General features: G+C 38.4%; 1 protein-coding gene and 1 long non-coding RNA gene across 2 annotated transcripts; both read right to left on the reverse strand.

Annotated features, from left to right (window-relative positions):
• Positions 1-3,772: 3,772 nt before the first annotated feature.
• On the reverse strand, positions 3,773-7,108 carry LOC120292143. Its single transcript, XR_005549826.1, has 2 exons — positions 5,657-7,108; positions 3,773-4,049 (listed from the first exon to the last, which is right to left on the reverse strand). It is a non-coding gene; the product is annotated as an uncharacterized LOC120292143 (long non-coding RNA).
• Positions 7,109-25,926: 18,818 nt separating this feature from the next.
• LOC104453377 (BTB/POZ domain-containing protein At4g08455) lies at positions 25,927-27,130 on the reverse strand. The gene is made up of 2 exons (XM_018868356.2): positions 27,021-27,130; positions 25,927-26,583 (listed from the first exon to the last, which is right to left on the reverse strand). Exons 1-2 carry the CDS (start codon positions 27,128-27,130, stop codon positions 26,130-26,132), a joined length of 564 nt encoding a protein of 187 aa, XP_018723901.2. The 3' UTR covers positions 25,927-26,129.
• Between the last annotated feature and the right edge of the window lie 602 nt (positions 27,131-27,732).

Here is a 27,732-nt window from a genome sequence, read left to right on the forward strand (position 1 = left end):
ATGGACTACCCAACCTGACATACCAAAAATCTGAATTATGCATACCATGTGTGTTGGGAAAACAGGTTAGAAGTTCATTTAAACCAATAAATCAAGTTTCCACTAATCGTGTACCGTAGCTCTTACATATGGATTTTTTGGACCAACTAGAACTCAAAGCATTGGTGGAATGAAATATTGCCTAGTAATAGTGGATGACTATTCACGATTTACCTGGGTATATTTCCTAACAAGTAAGTTTGAAACTTTTTCTTGTTTCATAAAGTTTGCTAAGAAATTACAGAATGAGAAAGGGTATATTATTTCAAGCATACGAACAGACCATGGAAGTGAGTTTGAAAATCAAGCCTTTGCTAAATTTTGTGATGAATCTGGTTTTCACCATGTATTCTCCTCTCCATACACTCCAGAATAGAATGGAGTTGTGGAAAGGAAGAATAGATCATTCCAAGAAATGGCTAGAACACTTTTAATTGAAAGCAACATTTCTTCTCGTTTTTGGGCTGAAACAGTTTCTACAACATGTTATATTATTAATAGTCTTCTTAAGCCTATTCTAGAGAAAACTCCCCATGAGTTGTTCAAATGAAAGAAGCCAATTGTTTCCTATTTTCATGTGTTTGGTTGCAAATGTTTTATATCGAAAAATGCAAATGATCGAATTGGTAAGTTTGAAGAAAAATCAGACGAAGGTATCTTCCTTGGATATTCAACCACCAGCAAAGCTTACAGAGTTTACAAAAAAAAGACTCAATCGATGGAGGAATCGATGAATGTCAAATTTCAAGACCTTATACAAAATCAATTGATCCAGACTCAACCTAAAGAATCTGAATCTGCTCCAGACTCTACAAAGTCTAAATTTCCAGAGGCAGCTCAAATTTCAAAAGATCAACGACAAACGAATGTTGAAGAATCAAATGAAAAAAAGATCAGTCTGTCAGACCAATCAGCAACTGGAAGCATAAGTCCAGTCATCCCAAAGAACTCATTATTGGTGACATTTGTGAAGGGATTTGTACAAGATCCAAAAGGCATAAAGAGTCTAGCGATGTGGCTCTTATTTCTGAAATAGAACCCAAAAGCATAGAGGAAGATTTATTTGATGAAAGCTAGATTGAAGTTATGCAAGAAGAACTCAGGCAGTTCAGTATTAATGATAACTGGGAATTGACTCCTAAACCAAAAGGTAAATCTATTATTGAAGCTAAATGGGTTTTCAGAAACAAGATGGACGAAAAAGGAAAAGTTATAAGGAACAAAGCAAGACTCGTGGCCAAAGGATATACACAAGAAGAATGGATAAACTATGATGAGACTTATGCACCAGTAACAAGGTTAGAAGCAATTAGATTACTACTTGCTTTTGCTTGTTATAAGAATTTCAGTTTATTCCAAATTGACGTCAAAAGCGCATTCCTAAATGGATTTATCCAAGAGGAAGTCTATGTGGAACAACTTCCCGGTTTTGAAGACCCAAGGAAACCAAACTTTGTATTCAGACTAAAAAAGGTGCTATATGGTTTAAAACAAGCACCTCGAGCTTGGTACGACAGGTTAAATAAGTTTTTAATCCAAAATGGCTTTGTTAAAGGTAAAGTAGACACTACTTTGTTTATCAAAAGAGAAAGTAAAGACTTCTTACTTGTTCAAATCTATGTTGATGACATTATTTTTGGATCACCTAATGAAACTTTGTGCAAGAAATTCTCTAAGTCTATGCAAGATGAATTTGAGATGAGCATGATGGGTGAACTATCATTCTTTCTCGGACTACAAGTAAAACAATTAAAGGAAGGGACCTTCATTCACCAAGAAAACTATGCTAAAGAACTTGTTAAAATGTTCAATTTGGAGAATTGCAAAAAGTCTGATATACCAATGTCGAGTTCCTCGAAGCTGGACAAAGATGAAGGAGGAAAGAAAGTTGACCATAAGCTGTACAGGAGTATCATTGGTTCACTTTTTTATCTTACTGCTTCTAGACTTGACATTTTGTTTAGTGTTTGCATTTGTGCCAGATTTCAATCAGATCCCAAGGAATCTCATCTAAGTGCTGCAAAATGCATTATCAAATACGTTGCAACAAGCTCTAATTTGGGTCTCTGGTATTCTAAAGAATGAGACTTTACTCTCCTTGGATACTCATATGCAAATCTAGCAGGATGCAGAGTTGATAGAAAGAGCACTTCGGGCACTTGTCAATTGATTGGTAATAGGACATTATCTTAGTTTTCAAAGAAGCAAAATACTGTAGCTTTTTCAACAGCAGAAGCAGAGTATGTGGCTCTTGGAAGCTATTGTTCTCAAATATTATGGATAAAACAACAATTAAGAGACTTTGGAATCGGAGATTCATACAAGAGCAAAGCATATATAGCTTCAACATCACTTTATTAGAGACCATTTTAAAATGAAGAAGTATTGATTAAATTCATTGACTCAAAGAATCAGCTGGCGAACATATTTACAAAACCTCTGGAGAAAAGTCAATTTGAGTCTATTCATTCCAGACTTAATATATTAAAGTTTGAAGGAGTTCAAACTTAGGGATAAAAGTTTAAAGATACTCAGACTCAGAAGATCAAGAATCACGACTGTAAGTTATTTTAGAAACTTATCATTTGGATAAAATCTCGAAAAGGTACGAATGCCTATTAATCTGCAATTGATTGATGTTATGTTTCCAAATTTTGTAATTATAGCAATCATTCCTTTTCGAAAAAAGAATTATCTTTTTTACAGTTATTTATTTTTAAAAAGGCAGTTATTTTTTAAAAGGCATTTTCTATTTTTCCTTTTACGGCGATCCGTATACCTCATTTCGATTGCTTCATATACTGTTTGTCTTCTTCGGTTTTACTCACAAACCCTAGAAGCATAGAACATCACCTTCTTACTTTTACTCTCTAGTTTAATCCTCAAAGTTTTCATCTTTCTCATGAATCGAGTTTGAAATCTCTCAAAGACTGTGAGAATGTCTTTCCAAAGAAAGTCTTCAAGGATTGCAAGCATGGGACTACATCATATGCGTGAGGGTCCTACGCACTTTGACCTTACGGAGGAAGAAGAATCTCCAAGACAGCAGCAGAATCCACAACATTCTCAACCGCGTCATTCTCCTCGGGCTAGACCACAGGATGTTCATCAACAAGTAGAAGAAGAAATTATTGAAGATGCAGAACCTGTAAGAACTCAAAAGCCTGCCTTTACCTTTAAACTCTACTCTGCCTTAAAGGAGGGAGGCACTCCCTTGAACTTTATTGATGAATTGTTGAAAGAGAAAGGGTATCGAAATGAAATCCACTTTTTGCGAACGATGGAACGTTTGGGAGTTGCTCATGCGAGCTCGGCAAAAAAAGCCTTTGCGAATATCCCAAGCGATCCACGTGTTGGAGGACTTAGTCAATCTGATGGAAACGATGATGAGAAGATGTTCACTCATTTTAAGCCTAGAATGGGTGTTGCGGCGAATATTCGAAGCAAAAGGATAGATCCATTTTGTTCTGAGGAACACAAGTGACTTTACTCTAAGTTGCTGAAGCAATGGGTGATAAACCCAAAGAGTGTGGATTTTGATTTCCTTGATTCCCTGAACGTGAAGTTGAGAGAGAAATTCCCCTTTGTCACGCCTCGACCCTCAGGCACCACACATCCCTTACTTTTGGTCGATTTTAAAATGCGATATCCCAGGACTATGTATCGCCGACCCTTTCATTTATATATATGCACATGCGGAAGCAGTTATAATTCCCCAGACAATAAAGCAACGGGATAGAAAAGCAGGCTATACATTTTCCATACTGAAAATTCACAACTACATCTTTTTACATGCATCTCATAGTATTCTACAATACTATATATACGCAACTCTGGTCTAACATCTATTCACACGCAAACAAGGTCTGACAAGACAGGACGGGATCTCAGTCCTCATCCGGGTCGTACTCGATGTCATACTCGGGGTCCTCCTCCACGTACTCCTCTTCAGGTTCCTCAACAAGGATCTCCTCGTCAGATTCATGCTCCTTAGGCTCCTCATCCAAGTCCTAAAATGGTTATTCAATAACCACTGAGACAACGTCTCAGCAAGTTCTACCTCCTAAGACCCGATTAGTAAACTAATACACCTTAGGGCTGCCTACGCACAACATGAGTCAGAGGACTTACCTTAGCCTCGCATTCCACCCGCATATTAGTACAGATCGAATAGGTACACAAGCAATCACATCACGAGGATCGAAGCATCGATCTAATCGACTTAGTCGATTTCATATCAGAAGACCACTCACGATCATCTCCCTTCAATCATTCAATTCACAACATCAAACCAAGGCAATGAATCACATCAAGTCACACTCAGATCGAATCACCAATCAATCGACCTAGTCGATTACAAGCCAGTCGAATCATTTCTAGGTCATTCATCCCACACCAAGCAATTCCTTGGATTTAGTGGCTTTACGGTCCCACCCGACCCTCTCAAGATCTAGTGGCTTTACGGTCCCACCCGACTCTCTCGAGATTTAGTGGCTTTATGGTCCCACCCGATCCTCTCATGATCTAGTGGCTTTACGGTCCCACCCGACCCTCTCAAGATTTAGTGGCTTTACGGTCCCACCCGACCCTCTCAAGATCTAGTGGCTTTACGATCCCACCCGACCCTCTCAAGATTTAGTGGCTTTACGATCCCACCCGACCCTCTCGAGATTTAGTAGCTTTATGGTCCCACCCGACCCTCTCATGATCTAGTGGCTTTACGGTCCCACCCGACCTTTCCAAGGTTTAGTGGCTTTATGGTCCCACCCGACCTTTTCAAGATTTAGTGGCTTTATGGTCCCACCCGACCTTTTTACAATGCCATACTATGTCACCGAGCCACGTGCATTCTCCAGGAAGACATATTGAGTCTCCGAGCCACGTGCATTCTCTAAGGCTACCTTTTCGCCAAGATGACATATCTAATCACCGAGCCACGTGTCTTTCCCGAGTAACATTCCAATTCACTGGGCCACGTGCATCCTCAAGGTGATTTACCAATTCACTTTCGATACTAACAATCGATACCTGACCTATTCTCAATCACAAGGCCGAAATTGCATTATTTAATAACATACTTAAAAATGCACCATTAAATCAATTCGACACGAATTAAAGCTCAAATAAATAAACTGACTGCTCCACGACAATCAGCACGAAATTTCGATCACCGACCATCCCGGTTGAATTTCCGAAAAATAAATAATTAAATAACTAATTTCGAAAATTAAATAAATAAACATAATAATTCCAATTTAGCACAATATGAAGCTCAATTAAATAAACGGACTGCACCACGATCATTAGCATAAAATCCCGATCACTAGCCATCCCAAAATTAATTTCGAAAATTAATATTTAATTCCTAAAAATTCCACCTAGGCCCGATTTGCTTAATTAACACCCGATAAGGGACGGGAAAAATCCCAAGAAGCATCCAATAAATACTATAGGTAATTCTCTATCTAATTACGCTAATCACACAACTAATATGCAAAGCAATTAACTAATAATCACTAATCAATTCTAATCTAACAACCTAATTACACATAATTAACACTAACCAACCTTTAAGTATAATTAGCGCACTAAGAAGGCATTAGTGAGTAAAACTCACTTGGTAAAGCGAAGATCGAAAACCGCGACGGCGGCCGAATTCCAAAATTTCGGCGGCGACGATAGACACTCGAGCCGAGCCTACAAGCCTCGCAAGCCAACAACAAAAGCTGGCCTTGGGCTGACTTGCTTCACGGGCCCAAGATGGGTTGAACTTGCTGGGCCTCGCTGAAATACAAATGATGTTGGACTCGACACTCGGGCTGAGATGGGCTTGAAACAAAACTGAACTAGGCTTCGAGATATGGGCTGGACTTCAATTGCTTTGCTGGAAATTGGGCTTGGCCAATTAACTCACGTGGACTAGGCTGGGCTGCTGTGGCTGGCCCATGAACTGGAGAAGCAGCTGCTGGGCCGAAGCTGTTTCGGTGGACTTGTGACTGGGCTGCTCACATGAATTGAAGAAGACGCGGTGAAGAACGGAGCTGCTTTGTTCGGCGTTGTACGCAGGAAGAGGGGATGCCTGGCAGAGGCGTGGGCTTGCTGGTGGCTTGTGGGATGGAGATGCGGAGTCAACAGAGGAGCTTCTGCTGGCTCGTTTGTTGACCGGCGTGCAAACGTCCCGCAGAAGCTGAGCACGGAGATGGAATCAACGAACGGGAAGTAGCTTTGCTGGCGTGAGATGGGGAAGACCGAGAAGTGGGCTGGCACTGTCAAGCGGTAGCAAGCGGACTGGATTTCTTCGGTCGACTCGCTGGACTGAAGACGCGAACACGGATTTGCTGCTGGACGCGCGGAGAAGCTGAGTGGGTCGACGATGGGGGCTTCGTGCATGGGTTGTTGACCGAAGGAGCTTCTTTCGGTGGCTGATGGCTTCAACGTGGCAGCTGCAGCGGTCTTCTTTGATCTTGAGAGCTGGACTACGCGCGAAGGAGCTGCGGTCAACAAGATGGAGAGATGGGCTTCGATCGTGGCAGGCAGTTGCGGTAGATTTGCAAGAAAGAAAAAAATGAAAGGAGAAGGGGCAGAATGGTTCGGTTCACTAAGAAGAACGAAAGCAAGGCAGAAGCAGTAAGGGTCGCAGGAAGGGAAGAGAGGAGGGAGAGAGCAAGGAGATAGGGATGAAAGGAAAACCGGTTTCTCTTTTGGAGACCATTCTCTTCAATCTTATCCCTTTGTTCCTCACATGGCCCACCAAACCTCAGCTGGCTTGCTCAGCACTCTTCCAAGCTCAAATCCCTTCTAGAAGCTCTTTGAGTTGGTCCATAAGTGTGAGCAAAGGGGCACACGAATTTTGAAACAATTGGCTTCTATTAATCAGTTGATTTACTTTAAATCCATCTCAATTGGCCTCATAAGATCTCAATAAATCCAAGTGATGCCTCAATGCTTCCATTAAATATTCTCCTCATCCAATAGCTCATCTCGCATCTCAATTTTGTATTCCATTTTAATCCCCGGCTCCAATTGCATAGAAATGACCTGATTAATTCAATTGAAATTAATATCGAAAATTCTGGATGTCACACCCTTGCTTCAACTTGAACGATTTTGTTCTGAGACAACAGTGGCTCATCCAGAACTTATTGCGTATTTCTATTCTAATCTAAGCTTTTTGGATGTGAATAGATTTTCTTTCAGTGTTAGAGACCAGAACTATGTAGTTGATATGGACAATTTGACTGATGTGATTGGAGTAGAGAGAGAGGTGTTCCAATCAATTAGTGTGTCCATTGGTCGTGTGACTGTAGAGCTTGTTTGGGATGGAATGGCTGAAGGATGAATTTTGTACTTGAGGATGAATGCCTCAAATGTCTTGCTTCACAAGATTGCGATCAACTGTCTTAGACTCAAATTGACTTCAAAGACTGACGTCTCAAATTCAGAAGCAAAGTTGATGTATGCTATCAATGCTGGCAAAAAGTTCTCCCTACCACACACTTTCATGTTTCACATGTATAGATCAATGGTGAAGGACAAGGGCCAACTTCCTTATTCAGCTCTTGTTACTCAGTTATTTAGAAATTTTCATATTCAGCCTCCTAAAATTTTGTGTTCGAACATGTGATCAAATGGTGGTGGGATTGAAGATGGTTTCCAAAATGCGTCTGAAGAAGCTAAACAAGGCTTTGGAGCAATTTAAGGAGAAAACCCCTGTCAAGACTAGACAAGACTCTGTGACGACAAAACAGAAAGGCAAGGAGCCGATGACAGCTCCATCCAAGAAAATGAGAGCACTCATCTTGGAGGATGAAGAAGATGAGGATGATGTTACCATTTCTGCTCTTGCCTTAGGAAACCTTCAGTGTTTTGTTCCAGAGTCAAAGGAGAGAGAAGATCAAGCTAGCGAAGATACAGAGCAAAGAAGTGAAGAAAGGGAAACGATAAAGAAAGCGACAGAGGAAGAAAGAACTGCATAAGAAGAGGAAAGAGGAGAACATGAGCATAATGTCACTGAAGACAAAACAGAGCATGAATAGTACCTCTCTCCACCCGAAGGCATTGAAACAGGGGGAGCTACTGAGAAAAGAGGTACTTTTTCAATTACCTTTACTAGTGATGACGTTAGTTGTTCTCCTGCTGATCCAGAAGAAATATATGCCTCTCAATTTCCTAAAGAATGTCATGAGGTTTCATCTCCAAATTTGGGTGCTCATACTGAATGACATCATCTGCTAATACTCCATAAACTAACCATGCTGAAGCAAACATTCAAACTGACAACTCAGCAAACTTTCGAAGGTTGCTTGATGTTCTTTTGGAGATGTGAGGCCAGATCTATGCTTTGGGATGCGAAATTTAGAAAATGCAGAATGCCAATCGAGCTTCTTCAGATTCTTTGCACAATCAAGTTTAGGCCCTTAATCTTCAAGTTCAAGCAACTGCCAAGGGTCAAGAAGTAGAACAACTGAAGGAGGACTTGAAAAAGCTGGAGGAGACTATCAAGTCAATGGGAGATTTCAAGCTTGTTCGTGTTCCAAAGCAATCTTAATTTTATCCCATTCTCTTTTTCGTCTCCACCTTTTTAATGCTGACAAAAAAAGGGAGAAGTTGTGCAGATTTGCCGATTTGGTTTTTATTTGACTTTACTCTTGTTTGGTTGTGACTAGCTTGGATTATGTTTTGATGGTTTAGATTGCAATGTTTTGATCACTTAATGCTTGTAGTATCTTAAGTATCGTTGATATTCTCATGGTAAAGATAGTCGTTTTTACAAGACTAACTCATTTCCTGTGGATGCAGATTCGATACTATCTTTATTCTAATCCATTTATCTTTTATGAGATATATTTGCTTGAGTATTGTCTTACAGGTTAAAAGTATTTAAATCTGAAGGAAAGTTTTGCCACCATAAAAAATGGGGAGATTGTTGGAGAAAACTTATTTATTTGTTTTGAAGCTAACAAAATGTTTCTATTAGTCTAGTCTAAAGACTTGCAAACTCTCTTGTCAAAGTCTAAAGACCGCCAGACCGCCAGACTCAAGATTTAAAGTTTGCCCTCATTGACTATTTTTAGACCGTCGAAGAAGACTTATCCAGAATCGAGTATTTCTTTAAGGATTTGATTCAAACGGTTGGAGGAGATCTCACGGTTGAAGATAGCATCTAAAGATCTATTATTTGTATTGGAAATAATTCAAGTAATTCGGATCCGTTGATTGGCGAAGTATACTTGGAATGTTCTACTTATGGAAACCTAGATCCTAATTTATATGAGCGAGCAGGATTAGTGGGCTATCTTCACATTCCTTAAGTAACTCGAGATCTCTCTAAATTGATTCTGTCCAATGGGTAGATTGGAAGAGCTATTTTAGAAGGTACCAACGGTTATAAAGGCATTGAGGAGTATATAAGGAGGATGCTCTAGTTATTCGAGTGTGTGCAAGATAGAGAAGTTCCAAAGTCTAAAACTCTTGCTGATTCAATTGTTGTGCGTAAACTTATACTCAAAAGAGAGTTTAGATTCTTGTGAGACCTTGAGGAAGTGTAGCAAAGTCTTTACAATGTGGAATTAAGGACGTGATACTGTAACGACTCTTTTTGATTCATAGTGAAATCCAGCCGGTGGGTTGTTAATGCGGGAGAGTGGACGTAGGCTTGAATTAAGTCGAACCACTATAAACCTTGTGTTCTTATTCTCTTCCCTAAACATTTTACTTTGTTCATAACTCTATTTAATTGTTAAAGTTTGATTCCTTCTGCAAAGTCTATTGTCAACCAGACTCTAGTTAAAAGGAAAATTTTTATACTATATTTTGCAAAATTTGTCTTTGCACCTATTCACCCCCTCTAGGTGCTCATACTAGCTCTTTCAGAACTATCACCATGGATAGAGGAAAAATTCACATCAGTGAAAGAACTCAATTTTCGTTGGAATATGAAGTTAGGGATTAATGAGAATCTTCCAGTTAAGTGGCTTGTTTTCCTCCCGCGTCTTTTATGTTCTAATAAACAAAAGAAAAAAGAAGCAAAGCATGTGGAGCCATTTGCTTGAGTAATGTACAACTATAGGATATAATAAATAAAGAAAAGGATAAGCAAAAATGCAGAGCACGAGCTTGAGATCGATGAGCTTAAGGTTTGCCTAAGAACGGCCGACGACTAGCCAAGAAAGAAGAAGATGGGAAACAAAGAAATGAAAAAAGATAAAAAAAAAAAAAGATAAAAAAGAAAAGAAATAGAAAAGAAAAAGGAAATTAAAAATAACTTGAATTAAAAAAGAAAAAGAAAATTAAAAAATAATTCGAATAAAGAAAGAAAAGAAGAAGAAGAAGGGGAGGAGGAAGTGAAGATTTGTAGAGGCGTGAGATAAGAGAGATTAAGTGAGGAAAATATTTTTCACTTTTCAAAAATGGAAAACATTTTCCTCTAATTTAGAATGCTTTTTTTCCTTTCATGGAAAACATTTTTCCTAAGGAATTCATTTTTCGTGAAACAAATGCCGGAAATCCTGAAAACATTTTCCCAGAAATTATTTTCCGCAAAATGAACGAAGTCTTAACTATGGTCATTTGATCTTGAGGTGTTGAGAAATTTATGATTTGACTCAATCAATTCATTCCATCTTAAAAATCAAGTGAATGGCTTTCTCACCCTGCAAGAATCACATTGATTGGATTTTGTATGTAGAAAATGCTATAAATTTGTACAATAATCATCCATTCGGATAGATGCTCCGCAATCCATGACTGCGACACTTTTTTTTTTTCCTAAAAAGCAGACCACAATCTTTTGAAAATTCGGATCACGAGCTTTCCATAGGCACAAAATTTGGGCCGATCAGACAGATGGAAAAGATATACTCAATCAAAGTTTGGTCAATCATTTATAATAAAAAAAAGAAAAAGAAAAAATTAAAGCCCTCAATAATGGCACTAGGTGGCATTGGGAGCAATCATAAGTTATCCTCTTTAAGAGGAATAGTAACTTAGCAGATGGGTCTACTTGTAAATTTTGGACCACGTGGTACTCTACTAATAGATGCGGGGTGGTATTATCATCAACTCATTAGTTAATGACTACTGGATGGGCCCATTCATAAAATCCTAAAACACTCCAGAATACACCATCGGATACCGGACTTTTTACTATTAAATTCTAGATTCGAGGATGGTAAAATTATTGTTGTTGATAAGTAACTATTAATCGATTGGATCACTCGTAAAAATTTAAAACACTTGGTAGGATGCAGGAGATGATAAAATCATCCTTACATGAATAAGTAATGAACTACTTGTCGGGCCCACTCCTAAAATACTAAAGCACTAGGTAATTTAGTACTAGATGCTAGATATAACAATGGTAAAATCATTAATATCATTGATGAGAACTACTTAATTAACTACCGCGCAATCACGATGTCCGCAGAGGCAAGGCGCGGCTGGTTTTCTGGCATGGAGGGGCGGTTTGAGCAGACACCGGCTCTTCTTAAGCCCTCGGCCAGCAATTCCTTTTGCTGCATCTTCAAAGTATCCAAGAGCCAATCGGAGAGCAACACCAAAGCTTACCAGACCCAGCATTCTCTCCAGAACCACCATGGGCAAGAGTAGCCGAAGCTGATCAAATAGCACAAGCCTCGACTGTTCTCTATGCTGCTCGATCGGACCACAGAGTATGTTTCGGCCCTGAACGATTACTTCGAGGCCATCACCTTCCTGGAGACCTATATACAGAATAGTACTCGAAGGTCCTTGACTGGGAAACCCCGGATTTGATCGGGATGATGATTCTTGACACTTGTTTCATTGTTTAGATGTTCCATGTCGCTACTACAGTGATTCAACCGGACGCTGACGACCCCTTGTTCTCCATGCCCATGAATTTTCTCACTCCTCACACACTACCTCCTCCGGATTGGAAACCAGATCCCATTCTTCATTCGTCAGACAATCTACGACTATTCCAAGTCTCCCCTTGAAGCTGACTGCTCCCTCTAGATTGCCTTTTGGTTCTTTAACTACAATCTCCGACGACTGGAGGACGAACTCAAGAGGCATTATCGAGTCTCCAACGTCATGTACTTACTGGATTTGGTCCGACTGAGCATGGTTGGCCATATGGAGCTCGAACATTGCCAACAGGTCGATAAAGAGAAAGAGTTACTGCAATTGATACCCTCCGCAAAGTAGCTACTTGTCAAGGGATAAAATTTAAACCGAGGAAGAGCAAGAACCTAATGGACGTTGTGTTCGATCACAGAGTGCTCCAAATCTGTTGGAATTCAAGTCGGTGAAAGAAGATTTACCTTTATCCAATGCGCAAACGACAATTAACCCCGGAACAATCATTGAATTGAGGATGAATCACGAACAATATTACCTCACGTTTGTCTGAATGTAATCACGAGGAAAACATTCGATTTCCACAGCGTAAATGCCACTTGTTCGTGTAAAGGATAATGGAACGCCTTCTTTTTCTTTGATGGAAAGGGGACAAGAAAAAGGAAAACTTTTTCTTTTTTAGTGTACGCTCTACCAACCGTGCCAACAGTTGTCTTCTGGAGTCTTTTATATGACTCCATCACATCCCTTCAAATGATGTCTTTCCATCGTAGCATATCAAGGTGAAACGGTGCATTCTCATTGTACCCCATCATGGACATACTAATTCAGTACAACATCTCCCACTCGGACATGATGGGCTTGATAGCGCTTTATCAAGAATATAAAGCATTTAACATTCATCAACTTTACAAAACAATTCATACTGGCAAGTAAGTTGTGCGACCAGTGAGTACACCTGCACTTGGGAGCTCAAATTATGCATCTGTTAGGGATGACATAATGGCTACAACCCCGAAAAGAAATAAACAATCGATGTCTCATAGTACCCCGGACATATTTTGTTACATCAGTCCAAGTATACCTATCCCTTAAAGGCTATACTTGACTATTCTCAAAACACCATGTATTTACAATTATATCCGCAACCACATAAGGCGATATAATTGATCGACCAGTAAATACATGTGATAGATGTAAAACAACAATAGTCTTTCTTCGTACTCATGTCTCTCTCCATTTCAGAACAACTGCTTTCCTAGACACGTCTTATAAGGCTATATCTATTCATGACTGCTAGTAACATGCTAAAGTAGCAACATTGATCTTTCACTTCGAGAACATAGTCAGAAGTAACATAGGACACAAAATGAGGTAAATTATATATTATCTCAAGAGCTCACACGATGAGTAAACATTGATAATTTTACTCACATTCCATTGTCGGTCGTACAATGCACATATAGTATGAATTACATGCTATAATGGATTTCTCTTTCTATAAGAGTGTATATCATTTATTAAATATATCCACTATACGGATCTTAGCCTAAACATAGTCACGTGCCTCTCACATACTCATGTTTAGCTTGAATGCTATATTAGCTTGCTTTCTATAGTACCCAATTAAGTACTCGCATCCGGCATCTTACAGGCATACATGATTGCGGGACTATCATGTTCGGTCTTATTATAAATAAATCACAGACCTCATCTTGACTCCAATCAAGGCAACGTATTTTATGTACCAGACTTGCTCTTCAGCATTTTTTGTACATAACATCTCATCTCAACGTGCTAACTATAGCACTTGAGACGATTACTTGTGTGAATGAGTCAATCATTGCCTGCTGACATACTTTCCAATAATATATGTGTGCTTGTGCTAGTCTCATAATAGATTTGTACTTATTGATAAAATATTAAATCACTAATAAACAAATTAGTATGGTGCATATGTCCACATATACATAAACCACTGATCATTTACAATAACATATATCACATTCTACGCAATCCTAATGACATTCTGTGGCTCAAGAATATGTCTCTAGGAACAACCTTCATAAATGGATCAGCAACCATTCTGTTGGTTGAAATGTATTGTAGGATCACTTCTTTTTGCGCTATAATATCTCTGATGAAGTTATTCTTTATATCAATGTGCTTCGTCATTCCATGATACTTGGGATCTTTCATATAGGTAATGGCTACTTGACTATTGTAATAAACTATCACCGATCTTGGAACCTCAATGATAGTGGCTAAATTTTCCAAAAAATGTTTTAGCCGTACTGCTTCTTACACATTTGCAGAACATACAATAAATTTCGCATCTATCATAGATAAAGCCGTGCATATTTATTTCTTGCTATTCCAAGAAATCGCACCTCCATTGAGTAAGAACGCATATCCAGAAGTCATTTTACGCTCATCTGGGTCTTCACCCCAATCAGCATCTGAATAGCCTAATAGGCGTAAATCACTCTCTTGGTAACAAAGTCGATAGTCTATGGTGCCTTTCAAGTATCTCAAGATCCTCTTCATTGCTTTCCAGTGTGCTTGACCGGGATTTGATTGATATCATCTCATCAATCTCACAACATAACATATGTCGGGTACATACATCAAACTTTCGACCGCACTAGCGTAAGGAACAATTTTCATTACTTTAATTTCTTCTAGATTCTTAGGACACATCTTAGTACTTAGGCTTTCACCTTGTATGACAGAGGTATCAATGGGATTACAACGCTGCATATTGAAACATTCAAGAATTTTCATGATATAAGACTCTTGTAATAAAGTAAGGAGTTTCCTTGATCAATCTCTTTCGATCTTAACTCCTAATATATAAGCAGCTTCTCCCATGTCCTTCATTTCAAAATTGGAAAACAACCATTCTTTTATGGTGATAACCAAAACCGTATCATTTCCAACCAATAGAATATCTTCCACATAAAGTGATAAAATCACAAATTTATCTTCGGGTTGCTTGACATATACACAGTGATCTTCTTCGATCATCATGAAACCAAAAGTCGTTATGGCTTGATGAAAACGAAGATACCACTATCTAGATGATTGCTTAAGGTAATATATTAAGTGATGAAGCTTGCATACTTTATCCTCTTAACCTTTAGATATGAAACCAATTAGTTGCTTCATATAGATTTCATCTTCTAGTTCTCCATTGAGAAATGCCGTCTTTACATCCATTTGATGTAATTCAAGGTCCAAATGTGCAACGATGGCTAGAATAATGCGTATTGAGGCAAACCTTACAACTAGTTAAAAAGATTTCATCATAGTTTATACCTTTTTGTTGAGTATAACATTTCGCCACAAGGCACACCTTATACCTTTCTATGCACAGCCATCCAACTGGCCTCAGCCAAGAATTCCTGCTGACACTCAAGAAAATGAAAATACAAACTGGGCTGAAGAAGAAGTATCACATTGGGCTCATGAACAAGCATCCTCATCACGAAGGTTGAACCAAATCCTTTCACCTGAAGATCTTGAAGCCCTTGAACAGAAATACGAGGCACATCTCCTAGAAGACAGCTTAGATGACTCAGTCTATAGCTACAATGCTCGTGACGGACGAGACCATTGAGTCCGTACATTTTTCACTGTAGCAAGTCACTGTTTACTTTTACTGTAGCACTAGGCTAGGGAAGGTACTGTTCACAGGACAGTTACTGTTCATAGTGTGCGAATAATTCCCTCCCGGAAATTTCCGGTGCCTCTGTTTGTACCCGGACCCATGAGCTTGGTCCTTGTTGGTTTGTGACCTCTAATCGTCTATAAAAGGTGAGGAGGATGTATTGTGTTGGGCAGAGTCCCTTGAAGTAAAGTGTGTGCTTTGTGAAAAACCTCTCTATGGCTTTCTAAATCTCTCTTCTTCTCCAACCTGGTAGGATCCTCCAAGAAATGCAGCTTGGGTAGATTAGAAACGATTCCATCCTGGATATTTGGGTGTCTCTAGGCTCTGAACTAAAGGACTGAGTGATTTTCTGCTAAAAGTTTGTCCCTAAAGGGCTTGAACGGGAGTTGTTCGCCAATGTGGGATGCACACCTGCAGGAAATTTACTCTCCTTCCCTGGTTCTAAGTCCAGGTCCATTCAATGGTTCGTTGAATTACTCTGATAGATACTCACGTCCACGATCGGTTCTCAATGCCTTTATTGTTTTGTTCAACTAATTTTCTACCATCGCTATATATCGTCTAAAGGAATCTAATGCTTTTAACTTATGGAAGATCAGAAAGACATAACCGAAACACGTGAAGTCATCTATGAAAGTGATGAAATATGAGACTTTATGCCTTACCCTCACATTCAAAGGACCACAAATGTCAGAATGTATGAGTTGCAATGAAAATTCGGCTCTAGTCTCTTTACCGAATGGTTTTCTAGTTGCTTTTCCCGCTAGGCAATGTTCACATATGGGTAGATCAACATTAGTGAGTGACCCTAAAAGGCCTTCTCTAGCTAATATTTGCATTCTTTGCAACCCAATGTGACCTAATATAGCATGTCAAGTACTTGCATCAATCTCAACATTATTAGAAGATGCAATTAAAGAAAAAACAACCATCGACATTAATATTGTACTGGTCATAGTCAATGTCTAACACCATAAAATCATTCGATACATGACTTGAACCATAATAAACTATTCCATATAAAATGTCAACACAATCACCATGAAAATTCAATACATAACCTAGGCTAAGAATAACAACTACGAAGATCAAGTTTCGTCGAATATCTTGAGCATAAAGGACATCATGTAGGAATATGTTTTGACCATCATGTAAAATTAATTTACATGTGCCGATACCCTCCACTTCAATTCTTAAGTTATTCCCAACATATATCCATCTTTTTCTAGGCTTAATCCAACCATGCTCCACAAATGCTTTTTGGTCTCTAGCTACGTGGTATATTGCTCCTGAGTTTACAGTCCACATTGGATGAGATTCAGCAAGCATTACAGTGTTAGAAAAAAAAAACATTACATAAAGTAACGGAGTAATATGGTACTTCTTTCAGCTCAGTGCATTCACAAGCAAAATAATCCATCTTGCCACAATTGTAGCATTTCATCTTGGCCTTGTCCTTCTTCCCACCATGCTTCTTGCGTTGGAAGGCCTTAGCCCTTTTAGGTGCCTGATCAGTCTTCTTCCCTTTATTGCTGAGTTGATGATTCCTTTTGCGCTTAAAGCCCAAAGCTTTGTGCGAATTCAATTCAGCAACATAAGCATGGGTAGAGGATCTCGCAGCCTCTAGGCGCTTATCCTCTAATTCCAAATGACGCGCTATATCATCAAAAGTGACAATATTCTCATTATGCGTCATATTGATCTTCATATGCTCCCAATTGTCAAGAAGAGACCTTATAACAGCCTGAACTTGTTGTTCATCAGTAAGAGAGTGACCTGCCGACTTCAGCTCACAAATCATATTTGACATCTCTCGAAGATGCTGCCTCATTGTTACATTTAGGCGCTTTCGGTATGTGTCAAACTTGATTGTGAGTCTCCTCAACTTAGTAGCAGATATACCCCCAAACTTATCTTTTAAGACAACCCACATAGCTTGAGCTTTATCATTACTTTTAACTCACACATGAGATTATCTTGCATACAGCTCAGCAACGTGATGCGAATAATGCTATTTTTCTTTTTCTAAGCTTGATAAGCTTTTAGATCTCTCATGTGTTGAGCTGAAGTTCCATACTCAGGTTCATCCATAGTGTGGTTAAGGGTTTCAAAACCTCTTACTTCTCAAGAATATACTGAACCTTTCGTGCCAAATATCATAATTGTCACTGTTTAGCTTCTCACCCTTATTAAGGTCGGCCACAATGGTCTTGGATGCTGAAGCCATAATCAATTTGCTATAGCACATTAATATAATAGACGCAGAATCAATACTAGCACACTTTCCAAAGAAACACACATATTTAATTTGCAGCAAAGACAAACTAAATTAATGATATATCAACAAAAGACACAGAAGTAAAAGTTCACTATATTCCCAATGAACTTCTATGTACGATTGTTCTATTATCATAAATTAGTTTAATTTGCACAAATTTTAAGTTCTAGGTGAGAACTCCTTCGAATTATACCAACCTACGAACTCCCACTAGGAAAAATAATTATATGACCTCATGTAATTTTTACATTTTTCCATTAACAAAAAAACATAGCATAATGTGAACCAACGTACAAAAAATAATCATGATGTAACTACAATTAAAACCGCAAACAAGGATTTTCTACCATTGTTCGAATTTTCTTGGAACTAGAAAACTGCAAGTATATTAAACTATATACATGCTACCATCGAACCAAGCTCTACTCAGCATATGTGACTTCATTTGCATACTGGCTAGTTATTGTATTTCCTAAAACAAAAGAAAATACAAGCTAAATGACCGGCTGGCCAACCTCGGTTCAAATCTCAAGTCGGGTCGGGTCGGGTCAACCTCGGTTCAGATCTCAAGTCGGGTCGGGTCATGGGTCGGTCAGCGGCCAATGACCAGCTGGCCAACTGCCGCCAGCGGTGACGTCATCCCAGTGGTTACCAACCATTGGATGACGTCATGAATGACATCATCCATGACGTCAACACACGTTGCTTTGCCGACACGCGTGTGACGCTCACGCGCTTACATGCCCAGCATGTCAGGCACGTGGTGCCCACGCGCAACGGCTTCTGGCCGCACATGTGGCCACGTGTGGCATCCTCCGGCGACGCTCGACCCATCATCGAACTCATCTCGACAAGCACTTTCACCCTATATATTTAAAAAATGATTTTGGCCGAAAAAATATGTTGAAAAATGGCCAAAAGCATACGGGTGTACCCGACCCCAAACCCATTCTTCGCTTCGGTTCATTTTCGACAATTCAGATAGTAATTCCAACCATTAGACATCCAAACAGTGTAGATTTCATACTCTTGATCTCGATATCAAATGGTAAACGAGAAAATTCAATGAAAAACAAGACAAAAATCACGACCGGGCTCTGATACCAATGTTGGAATTCAAGTTGGCGGAAGATGATTTACCTTTATCCAATGCAGAAACGACAATTAATCCCGAAACGATTGTTGAATTGCGGATGAATCACGAACAAAATTACCTCATGTTGGTCTGAATCTAATCACGAGGAAAACATTCGATTTCCATAGCATAAATGCCACTTGTTCTTGTAAAGGAGAATGGAATGCCTTCTTTTTCTTTGATGGAAAGGGGGCAAGAAAGAAGAAAACTTTTTCTTTCTAAACGTACGTTTTGCCAACCGTGCCAACAGTTGTCTTTTGAAGTCTTTTATATGACTCCATCACACCCCTTCAAATGGTGTCTTTCCATCGTAGCGTATCAAGATGAAACGGTGCATTCTCATCGCACCCCATCATGGACGTACTAATTCAGTACAATAGAATCCCTCCTTTGACCCTCAATGGTTTCACCACGTTCCTACTCAATTGCGTAGCTTTTGAGCAGTGCTATTCTTATAGCTCCAAGCACATCACCAGTTAAGTGATCCTCACAAGATGTCTCATGAACACAGTGAGCAATTGGCGTTCCTGTCTTAGTGTTGTCAAAATGGTTTGTTATCATAAAAGAAGCATTTTTAGGTTAAGAGAAGACGTGATGCTTGGTTAAAATAAGAAGTGACTTTTGGTTATGAAAAGATGTGACTCTTTGTCCTGAAATAAGATTATTGGTAGTTATGAAGAAATTATTCTTGACATGAAGAGTGGTGATGGTTGGAGATAAGGTATCTATTCCCAATAGATGTATTGATTGGTTGTATATGCATAGAGACCAAATCACATATTATTTATAATAACCATAACTGTTTATAAATGCTTCTTCTTCAGAACACTTTCTTCTTTTCTTTTTATATACGCATCTTTAACACATTCAATGTGAAATTCCAATAGAAAAATTGAGTAATTGTTGGACTCATTTTTCTACGGCTTTGATGTATATTGTGGAGATATATTTGTTCAAAACTTGACAACAATAATAGTGGGGGCAAATAATACCTTAAGGATAGAGATCATCATCATGCATTAAAGCATTAAAGATCTACTACTACTTCTCTATCTTCTTCACCAAATAAATTTCCCACAATGAACTTTAAATATTTGTTGCCAAACACAAAGATCTTATGATTGAAGTTTATAGGCCTTTTCAAGTTAATGCAATTGTTTCAAAAATTTTCCTAATCTTGGAATGATTATTGAAATAAAATTCTTCACACGATTGAGAACCTTATTTTAGAAAATGTGCTGAAAAAACATTCAAATTGAGGAAGGTTCTTGGGATCGTGAAGCTAATTATGTGAAAAAAAAAAGTCATAAATAAAGGGCATTTTGTTGAAAATGACAACATGGGTAGAGACAATGAAAGCACTGGAATAATGGCATGAGAAAATTTGATTCAATGGTTCTATTATATGGATTTAAGCATAACAATGCTTATAAGTGTAATTACTCAAAATTTACTAAAGAGTAAGGAATTATAATCTGCCTACATATAGATGACGTGTTGATTATTGGTACAAATATGCATGGTATAGATGAAACTAAAAAATATCTATATCCTCAGTTTAAAATGAAAGATTTGAGAGAAGTTGATACAATTTTAAATATCAAAGTGATCAAACATAGCGACGGTTATGCTTTAAGTCAATGCCACTATGAGGAGAAAGATCATTCAAAGATATCATCATTTGAAAATCAAAAAATCAAATGTATCATATGATGTGCAATTAAAATGATGAAAATACTGGACAACATTTAACATGATTAGACATGCCAGTGAAATTGGAAGCCCGATGTACGTTATGCATTGCGCTACACTAGATATAACTTTTATTGTATGTAAATTGTCCAAATTTACTAGTAATCCTAGTACTGTGCATTGGAATGCTATAAGTAGAATTCTTTATTATTTAGAGAAAACAATGCATTATGGTTTATATTATGAAAGATAACCAACAGTACTAGAAGGATATTTAGATGCTAGTTGGATAACTAGCACAATTGATAATAAGTCAACATCTAAATGGGTTTTCAAGCTTGTAAATGGTGCAGTCTCTTGGGCATCAAAGAGGCAAATATATATATAGCACATTCAACGATGGAATATGAATTTATATCACTATCAGCGACTGGTAAAGAAGCTGAATGTTTGCAGAATTTGCTATTGGATATAGAGTCGTGGCCACAATCAATGGCAGTCATATCTTTTGTTGGAGAAAACTCCTTAACTGTTTTGATGTTGACAAAACCTTTCCAAAGTCTAGTCTGAAGACTTCTAGACTTTAGTGTCAAAGTCTGAAGACCGCCAGACTTTAGGTTCAAAGTCTGTGCACACTGACAGTTTCTAGACTGAAGAATAAAAACTTATCAAAATGCGAGATTATCTTTATTTCTTCAAAGATTCGATTCGTATAATTTATGGATGACCTTATGGCTGGATTTAGCACTTACATTATTGATTATCCTTATTAGAATCAATTCCGATAATCAAATCTTTTGGAAGGCAAGCAAACTTGGAAAGTTCTACTTATGGAAACCAAGATTCTGATTGTATAGGCGAACAAGATTGACGGACTTATATCACAAATCTTCAAATGACTCGAGATATCCTTAATTAATTCTATCCAATGGGTAGAATGAAAGAATTCATTTGGAAAGTGCCAACAATCGTGAAGGCATGAAGGAGTATTTAAGGTGGACTCTCCAGTTGTTCGAGATAGTGTGTGAACGAAAAATTTTCAAAGTCTGAAACTTCCTAGTTCCTTGTTATTTCATTCACTAAGCTCAAAGTTGTATACAAAAGAGAGAAACTCATAGTGAGACTTTATGAGAGACCAGTAGAGACTCTTCACTATGAAGTCAAGATCGCAAGACTGTAAAATCTCTTTTGTTTCTTAGTGGAATCCAACCAGTAAGTTGTCAACGCGGGAGAGTGGACGTAGGCTTGATCTAAACCGAACCACTATAAACCTTATGTTCTTATTCTCTTCCCTCAACTCATTTATTTTGATTTGTAGCTCTAATTAACTATTTAAGTTTAAACTCCTTGATTTTATTTGAAACTGCTAAAGGTTGAAGTCATTCTTAGATTGTGATTTTCCATAAGCAAATTACTTCTACTGAACTTTGCAAAAATTTTGTCCACACCTATTCACCCTCCTCTAGGTGTTGTTACTAGTCCTTTCATCTTTACATTGTGATAGTGAGACAACCATGTCTAGGGCATACAATAAAATATACAATGGAAAATCTAGTTATATTAGTTTGCGATATGAGTATGTTCGACAATTAATTACTGATGGAGTTATTTTAGCAATATACATTCAGAAAAATGATAACTTGGCTGATCCATTCACTAAAGGACTCTTGAGAGGTTTAATAAGCAGCATTGCCAAAGGAATGGATAGTCAAGCAAAGTGGAAGCCCAACTTTATAATTTCTAACAAAATTATTAAAGTTAAATGGGTAAGAACAAGCTACTAAAACTTGACGGTGATCGAGTACTAGGGCACAAGCTTAGTACTCATGGAAAGTTAGGAGGATGAGTGTAAGAAAACACTCTTGATGAAGTTCAAGGATTTAGCAAGATAATGCTAAGGTAATAAATTTAGGAACTTCACCCATATGAATATAAGAAGTGATGCCGCTTCTAACAAAAGTCGGATAACTTTTGTAAATGTTCATGAATGTAGGAGGAGCACAAGGCCATAAAAGTGCTTAGGCATAGGATTTCTAACCGAATATGTATAAATTCGAACGCTTGATAATTTGATTAACAAGTGGAATTGCAGTTCAAAGTTTTATCCACCACTAATTTCATTAATGAAAATATTTACACTAATTGAAGGTTTAAATCTTAATAGATACTTTCTTATATGTATGAATTTATGTAAATAAGTATATATAACAAACTAAGTAAGGGATTGTTGAAATAGTTTGTTATCATAAAAGAGGTGTCTCTTGGTTAAGAGAAGTCATGACTCTTGGTTAAATAAGAGTTGACTCTTGGTCCTGAAGGAGATTATCAGTAGTTATGAAGAAATTATTCTTGACACGAAGAGTGGTAATAGTTGGAGATAAGATACTTATTCCCAAAAGATATATTGATTGGTTGTCTGTGAATAGAGACCAATTCACATATTATTTAAAATAACCACAACTATTCATAAATACTTCTTTTGATTCTCTCTTCTTCTCTTTTCATTCACACAACCTTAACATATTTAAGGTGAAATTTCAAGAGAGAACTTTAGTTATTGTTGAACTCATTTCTCTACGGCTTTGGTGTATATTCTGGAGGTATATTTGTTCTAAACTTGGCAGCATAAATAGTGGGGATAAATAATACCTTAAGGAATCGTCATCATGCATCAAAACATCAAGGACCTATTACTACTTCTCTATCTTCTTCACCAAAAAAATTTCCCCAACAAGTGCAGAATAATCACGAACTTTCTAGGAACTGACGAGGAGGTCGTGAGGTTCTTCAACAATCTCGTTAAGGATGTCCAGTTCGATATCAAGTCTAGCCACTTGGCTGAGTTATTCATGCTAGTGACCCGGTGCCACCGGAACAAGTGGAACGTGCAATGGGGAATCAAGCACGAGTACTTCGGCAGCCTCTGGTCATTCATTTTGGCCGCCCCTGCTTTTATTCTCCTAGTCCTTACCTTCATCCAGGCCTACCATGCTGTTTACACTTATTATCGTCCCGATAATTAACCGAGGTCTGCAACACAGCTTCAGAGAGATATATGATGTTGATTTAGCATTCATCGAACTTAGAGCAACTAGACCAGTAAAATTGGTTGTTCATTTCTAAGATTTGCTTTGGCTATTGTCCTCTTAATTCGTTTTAGATTGCTTGAACTTAATTAGAACTTCATCACCGCAGTTAGGCTACTTGAAAGAAACGATTCGACAAAGAGCACTGTATTCACTAGAGAACTTAATGTTAGTGCAGCTGATCAAAATTGACAGACAAAGATTTCTTAGACGAATGACCATTGTCAACTCAAAAGAAGTAGTGATAGCTAATCGGACCATTGATGAAGTGATCAAGTTTTCCTAGATTTCAATTTCACGTGCTGGCATTGAACTAGATTTTAAAAAGCTGAGGTCTATGTTATGCTACATCAAACCAATCACATGTCAAGAGTCACGATTTATTGTTCACACTTTTTTCGGTACTTGTTTCCTTCAGCTTTGCTCGACTTCACTGGACACCGTGACGCTAGACGGGACAATATTTAAAGGCCTTTATTTGATTTGTTTTCGGTCCCAAATCTTTGGGGTTGCTTTTTCCAACATTATCATTATTGACACCTGAACTTTTGTCAATAAATTTAATATGCATTTTTTGTCATAAAAAATAATATAACTATTGAAAAGAAAAAAAGAGGCTTCAGTTCATTTGACCATAAATGCATATGGGCAGCCCATAAAAATCAGTTAGACCCATCAGCCCAATACCACACTTCACACTTTACTCACTCTTTATTACTATTCTTGATATGTTTGTTGTGATTGCTTTCATATCTGTTTTCTGTTGCGGTTCATTTATTTTTAGTTGGATGGTTAGGTTTAATTCAAGTTTCATAATAAACATAAAAATACCGAGTGAACACCTAGAGGCCAATAACTTTAAGATTCATAATTTGATAAAAAGACCGCATGTGACACTTATTTGATAAATAATCAAGTTTAGATATTGAGAAAGCATTAATTCAATAACTAATATAATTAAGTCTCCGTACTTAGATTTCTAGTTATGTAAGATGTGAGATATAACCCCATAGTTGAGACTCTGTTCTAGCATAGAATCCCTCATCTTTAGATCTTTTGAATTTTAAATGAATTTTTCAACGTCGCACAAGGCGAGAGTTAGGAAGAACCCATGCTAATTGAAGACGATTGGTTCCCAACTTGACGTTACCTCTAAACCCGTCTTCCCCTTGACATGATGAGTACTTTAAGGAGGGTCACAAGTAGGGGTATGAAACTAGAACTGCTCAAATTGGGAACCGCCTAGACCAGACCGGACCGGTCGGTTCTAGGCAATTCCTAGAGAGGGTAGTTCGGTTGGTGGTTCCCATTCATGGAACTGGTGACCAGTCGGTTCGGTTCCAGGTTTTAAGGTGGGAATTAGACCGACCGGACCAGACTGGCTAATTATATATATATATATATATATATATATATATATATTAGTTCTCTATTGGCAAATCCAGGACTTGCCTAGCTTCGATGTGAAAAGAAGAAGTCCACTCACCTGCTTCAGAACTTGCACTAAACTATGTTTCTTCGCATTCAAAGCTTGCAACTTCTCCTCAACATCCTTACCAGCCGCGGAGCTTGCATTGGTGGTGGGCATCTGGGAAACTGCTATCCTGGGCACGTTGAGGAATCTTGACTTCCCATATAGATTACCATAGGAAGAGTGCACTCTGTTATCTCACAGCTACTTTTAAGGCTTTAAACAGTTTCTTCTCCTACCTCCTTCACACGTAGTTGAACACAAAACGGAGCTTAAATGCAATGGTGGCATTCCAACATGAGAATTGTTCCAAGCCTTTAGCACAGAATTCTCATCATATTGATTATTCAACAGAAAAAAAAAAAAAAAAAAAAAAAAGAACAAGCCAAAGCATAACATGAAACATGAAAAAACACGAGATCCAATTAGAGAACAAGTAATGGAGTGAGATGGCGAATGCGAAAAGAAGCCATGAATCTAATCCTAGAGAGATCCGAGCAAAGCATCTTCAAATCATCATCTGGCAAAAGAACAGAAACAGAGAGACGCACACATAAAAGCTTCTGTGAGCCTATATCATGCTTCATACATAACTTCTAAATGTCCATTAAAGGATTTCCTCATCAGCATATTTGCCTTCTCGAAGAAGTTGGAGGCAGGATTTTCAAGCTTAGACACTTCTTTTACTAACAAAAGAACCAAGAGAAAAGAGACCAATGAACTCCAAGCTCACACAACAGAGTTTCAAAGTTTGGTCCCTGTCGTGCATATAAATAAGCACCGCAAATGGCTGGCACTGACCCACAAAATGCTCCCCAAAGCCGAAGTCATCAAGAATATCCTTTTCAAGAGAAAAAGGATTATTAAAACCAACAAAGCCCTAATTCTTGTTACAAATTTCCTTTCTCCAAACGAAACTATTACTTCGCAGAAGTATCAAGTGCTGCATTGTTTTCCCACCTTACAAGACATGCTTTTAGTAACTCCAACCCAAGGCATGGGTCCTCTTCAACGAGTAGAGGGTATTCTTGACGTTTTCTGAGCTTATCCAAGTTGTCTGAGATTAAGGACGTGGCGGCCTCAAGTAGATGCTTGGCATTGTGCTGGTGCGCAAAGGCATAGTATTTGATCGAGTTGTCCCAATTTAATTTGGATACCAAAAACTTCTCGCAGTAAGCTTTAAGCTGCTCCACCTGGTACTTTTCAGCTGATACCAGAAGCTCACAAGCCATTTGCTCATTGACGCATGCTTCGGCATGAAGAAAGTTGACAAATGCATGGAGGGCATCATACGACATGTCACTTATCTTAATGGTGTCGCTTCGGCTTTCTTCCATCTCATTCACAAGCATTGCTTTAAATATTGGGGACCGACTAACTTGTTAGTAAGTAGAAAATTGAAGAGCACAATTCTTGCGATGTGAAAACTCAATAGTTTGATAGGAGATGTTTATGCATCTTATCTATAAGAGTTAGAGTTTGCTAAATTGAAGATGTTATATTATGAGCATGCAAGAAAAGCTTTTGAACATGTCCTTGCTATTGTTATCAAATACCAAAATTATGAAAAACTATGTTGTGCTCATAAATGCTCTATGCCAAGTGAAAAACCATACTCAAGCTTTTGTGATGTTTGAGTTGATAACTCCAATGAAATGCACATAGCAGCAGGCAAAATGCATATCCGCTGGCACAAGCATCATTTAAATCTAATCTTGTGAAAGAGTCATAATGAATGAGGTATCCAGCAACTCAATTACTAAATATGTCACTTCAAATAAAGATTAAAATTCCACTCAACTAAACTGAACCTCATTCCAAGCAAATAAAAGGAAACAATTACCAGAATGTCCCTGTGAACCGGCACCGGCATGGAAGGGCCTCCTTTGGGACCACCCTCGGCGGCGATCATCAAGACCATGTCAATGAACCTGGGAGCATGGGAGCAACCACTTCGGGGGGGGATGGTCGGTCGAAGGGAGGAGACTAAAGATGTCTCTCCACTTCGCCATCTGTCGCGTGAGAATTTTCACTTTTCGCCTGAGACATTTCACTTCTCGCTTGAGCTCTTCTGAGCGCACGTTCCATTCGGCCTTCTTGAGTAAATCCCTCCTGGCGGCACCGAGTGTGACGCGCTTCTCCTTGCAGGATTTGCAAGGTATCGAGTCAGTCTCCTCCTCCTCGCATGATTAATGCATCTGCGGAGGGAGAGCAATCTCTCGGCCTTCTTCTTTTTCTTTTGTCTCGCACAAGAACGGCGAGGGAGTGCGTGCGGAGGATAGCTCAGTTGGGAGAGCGTCAGACTGAAGATCTGAAGGTCGCGTGTTCATGTTGAAGCCTGCTGTAGCCGAACACGCACACGTTGCGAGCCATTATACCGATATCAAAAAAGAACATAACGGAATTCGTTTATTACAATGTTTTCGAGTAATAGTTGTGCATATACAAGGATAGAATTTTAATCTTTTGTGTTTTCTTAAATTTAAGCACAAAAAACTTACCTTAATGCTCAATCAATTCCAA

The sequence above is a fragment of the Eucalyptus grandis genome, chromosome 1 (assembly GCF_016545825.1).
Source record: "Eucalyptus grandis isolate ANBG69807.140 chromosome 1, ASM1654582v1, whole genome shotgun sequence".
Lineage (NCBI taxonomy): Eukaryota > Viridiplantae > Streptophyta > Magnoliopsida > Myrtales > Myrtaceae > Eucalyptus > Eucalyptus grandis.

Bases quoted from the DNA above. Each gene is read 5' to 3' on its own strand.
- LOC104453377 (XM_018868356.2), bottom strand. From the start codon at position 27,130: ATGGTCTTGATGATCGCCGCCGAGGGTGGTCCCAAAGGAGGCCCTTCC. The intron at 26,584-27,020 runs GTTCAGTTTAGT...CTAACAAGTTAG, and splicing joins TTTTATTTGCTTGGAATGAG to TCGGTCCCCAATATTTAAAG.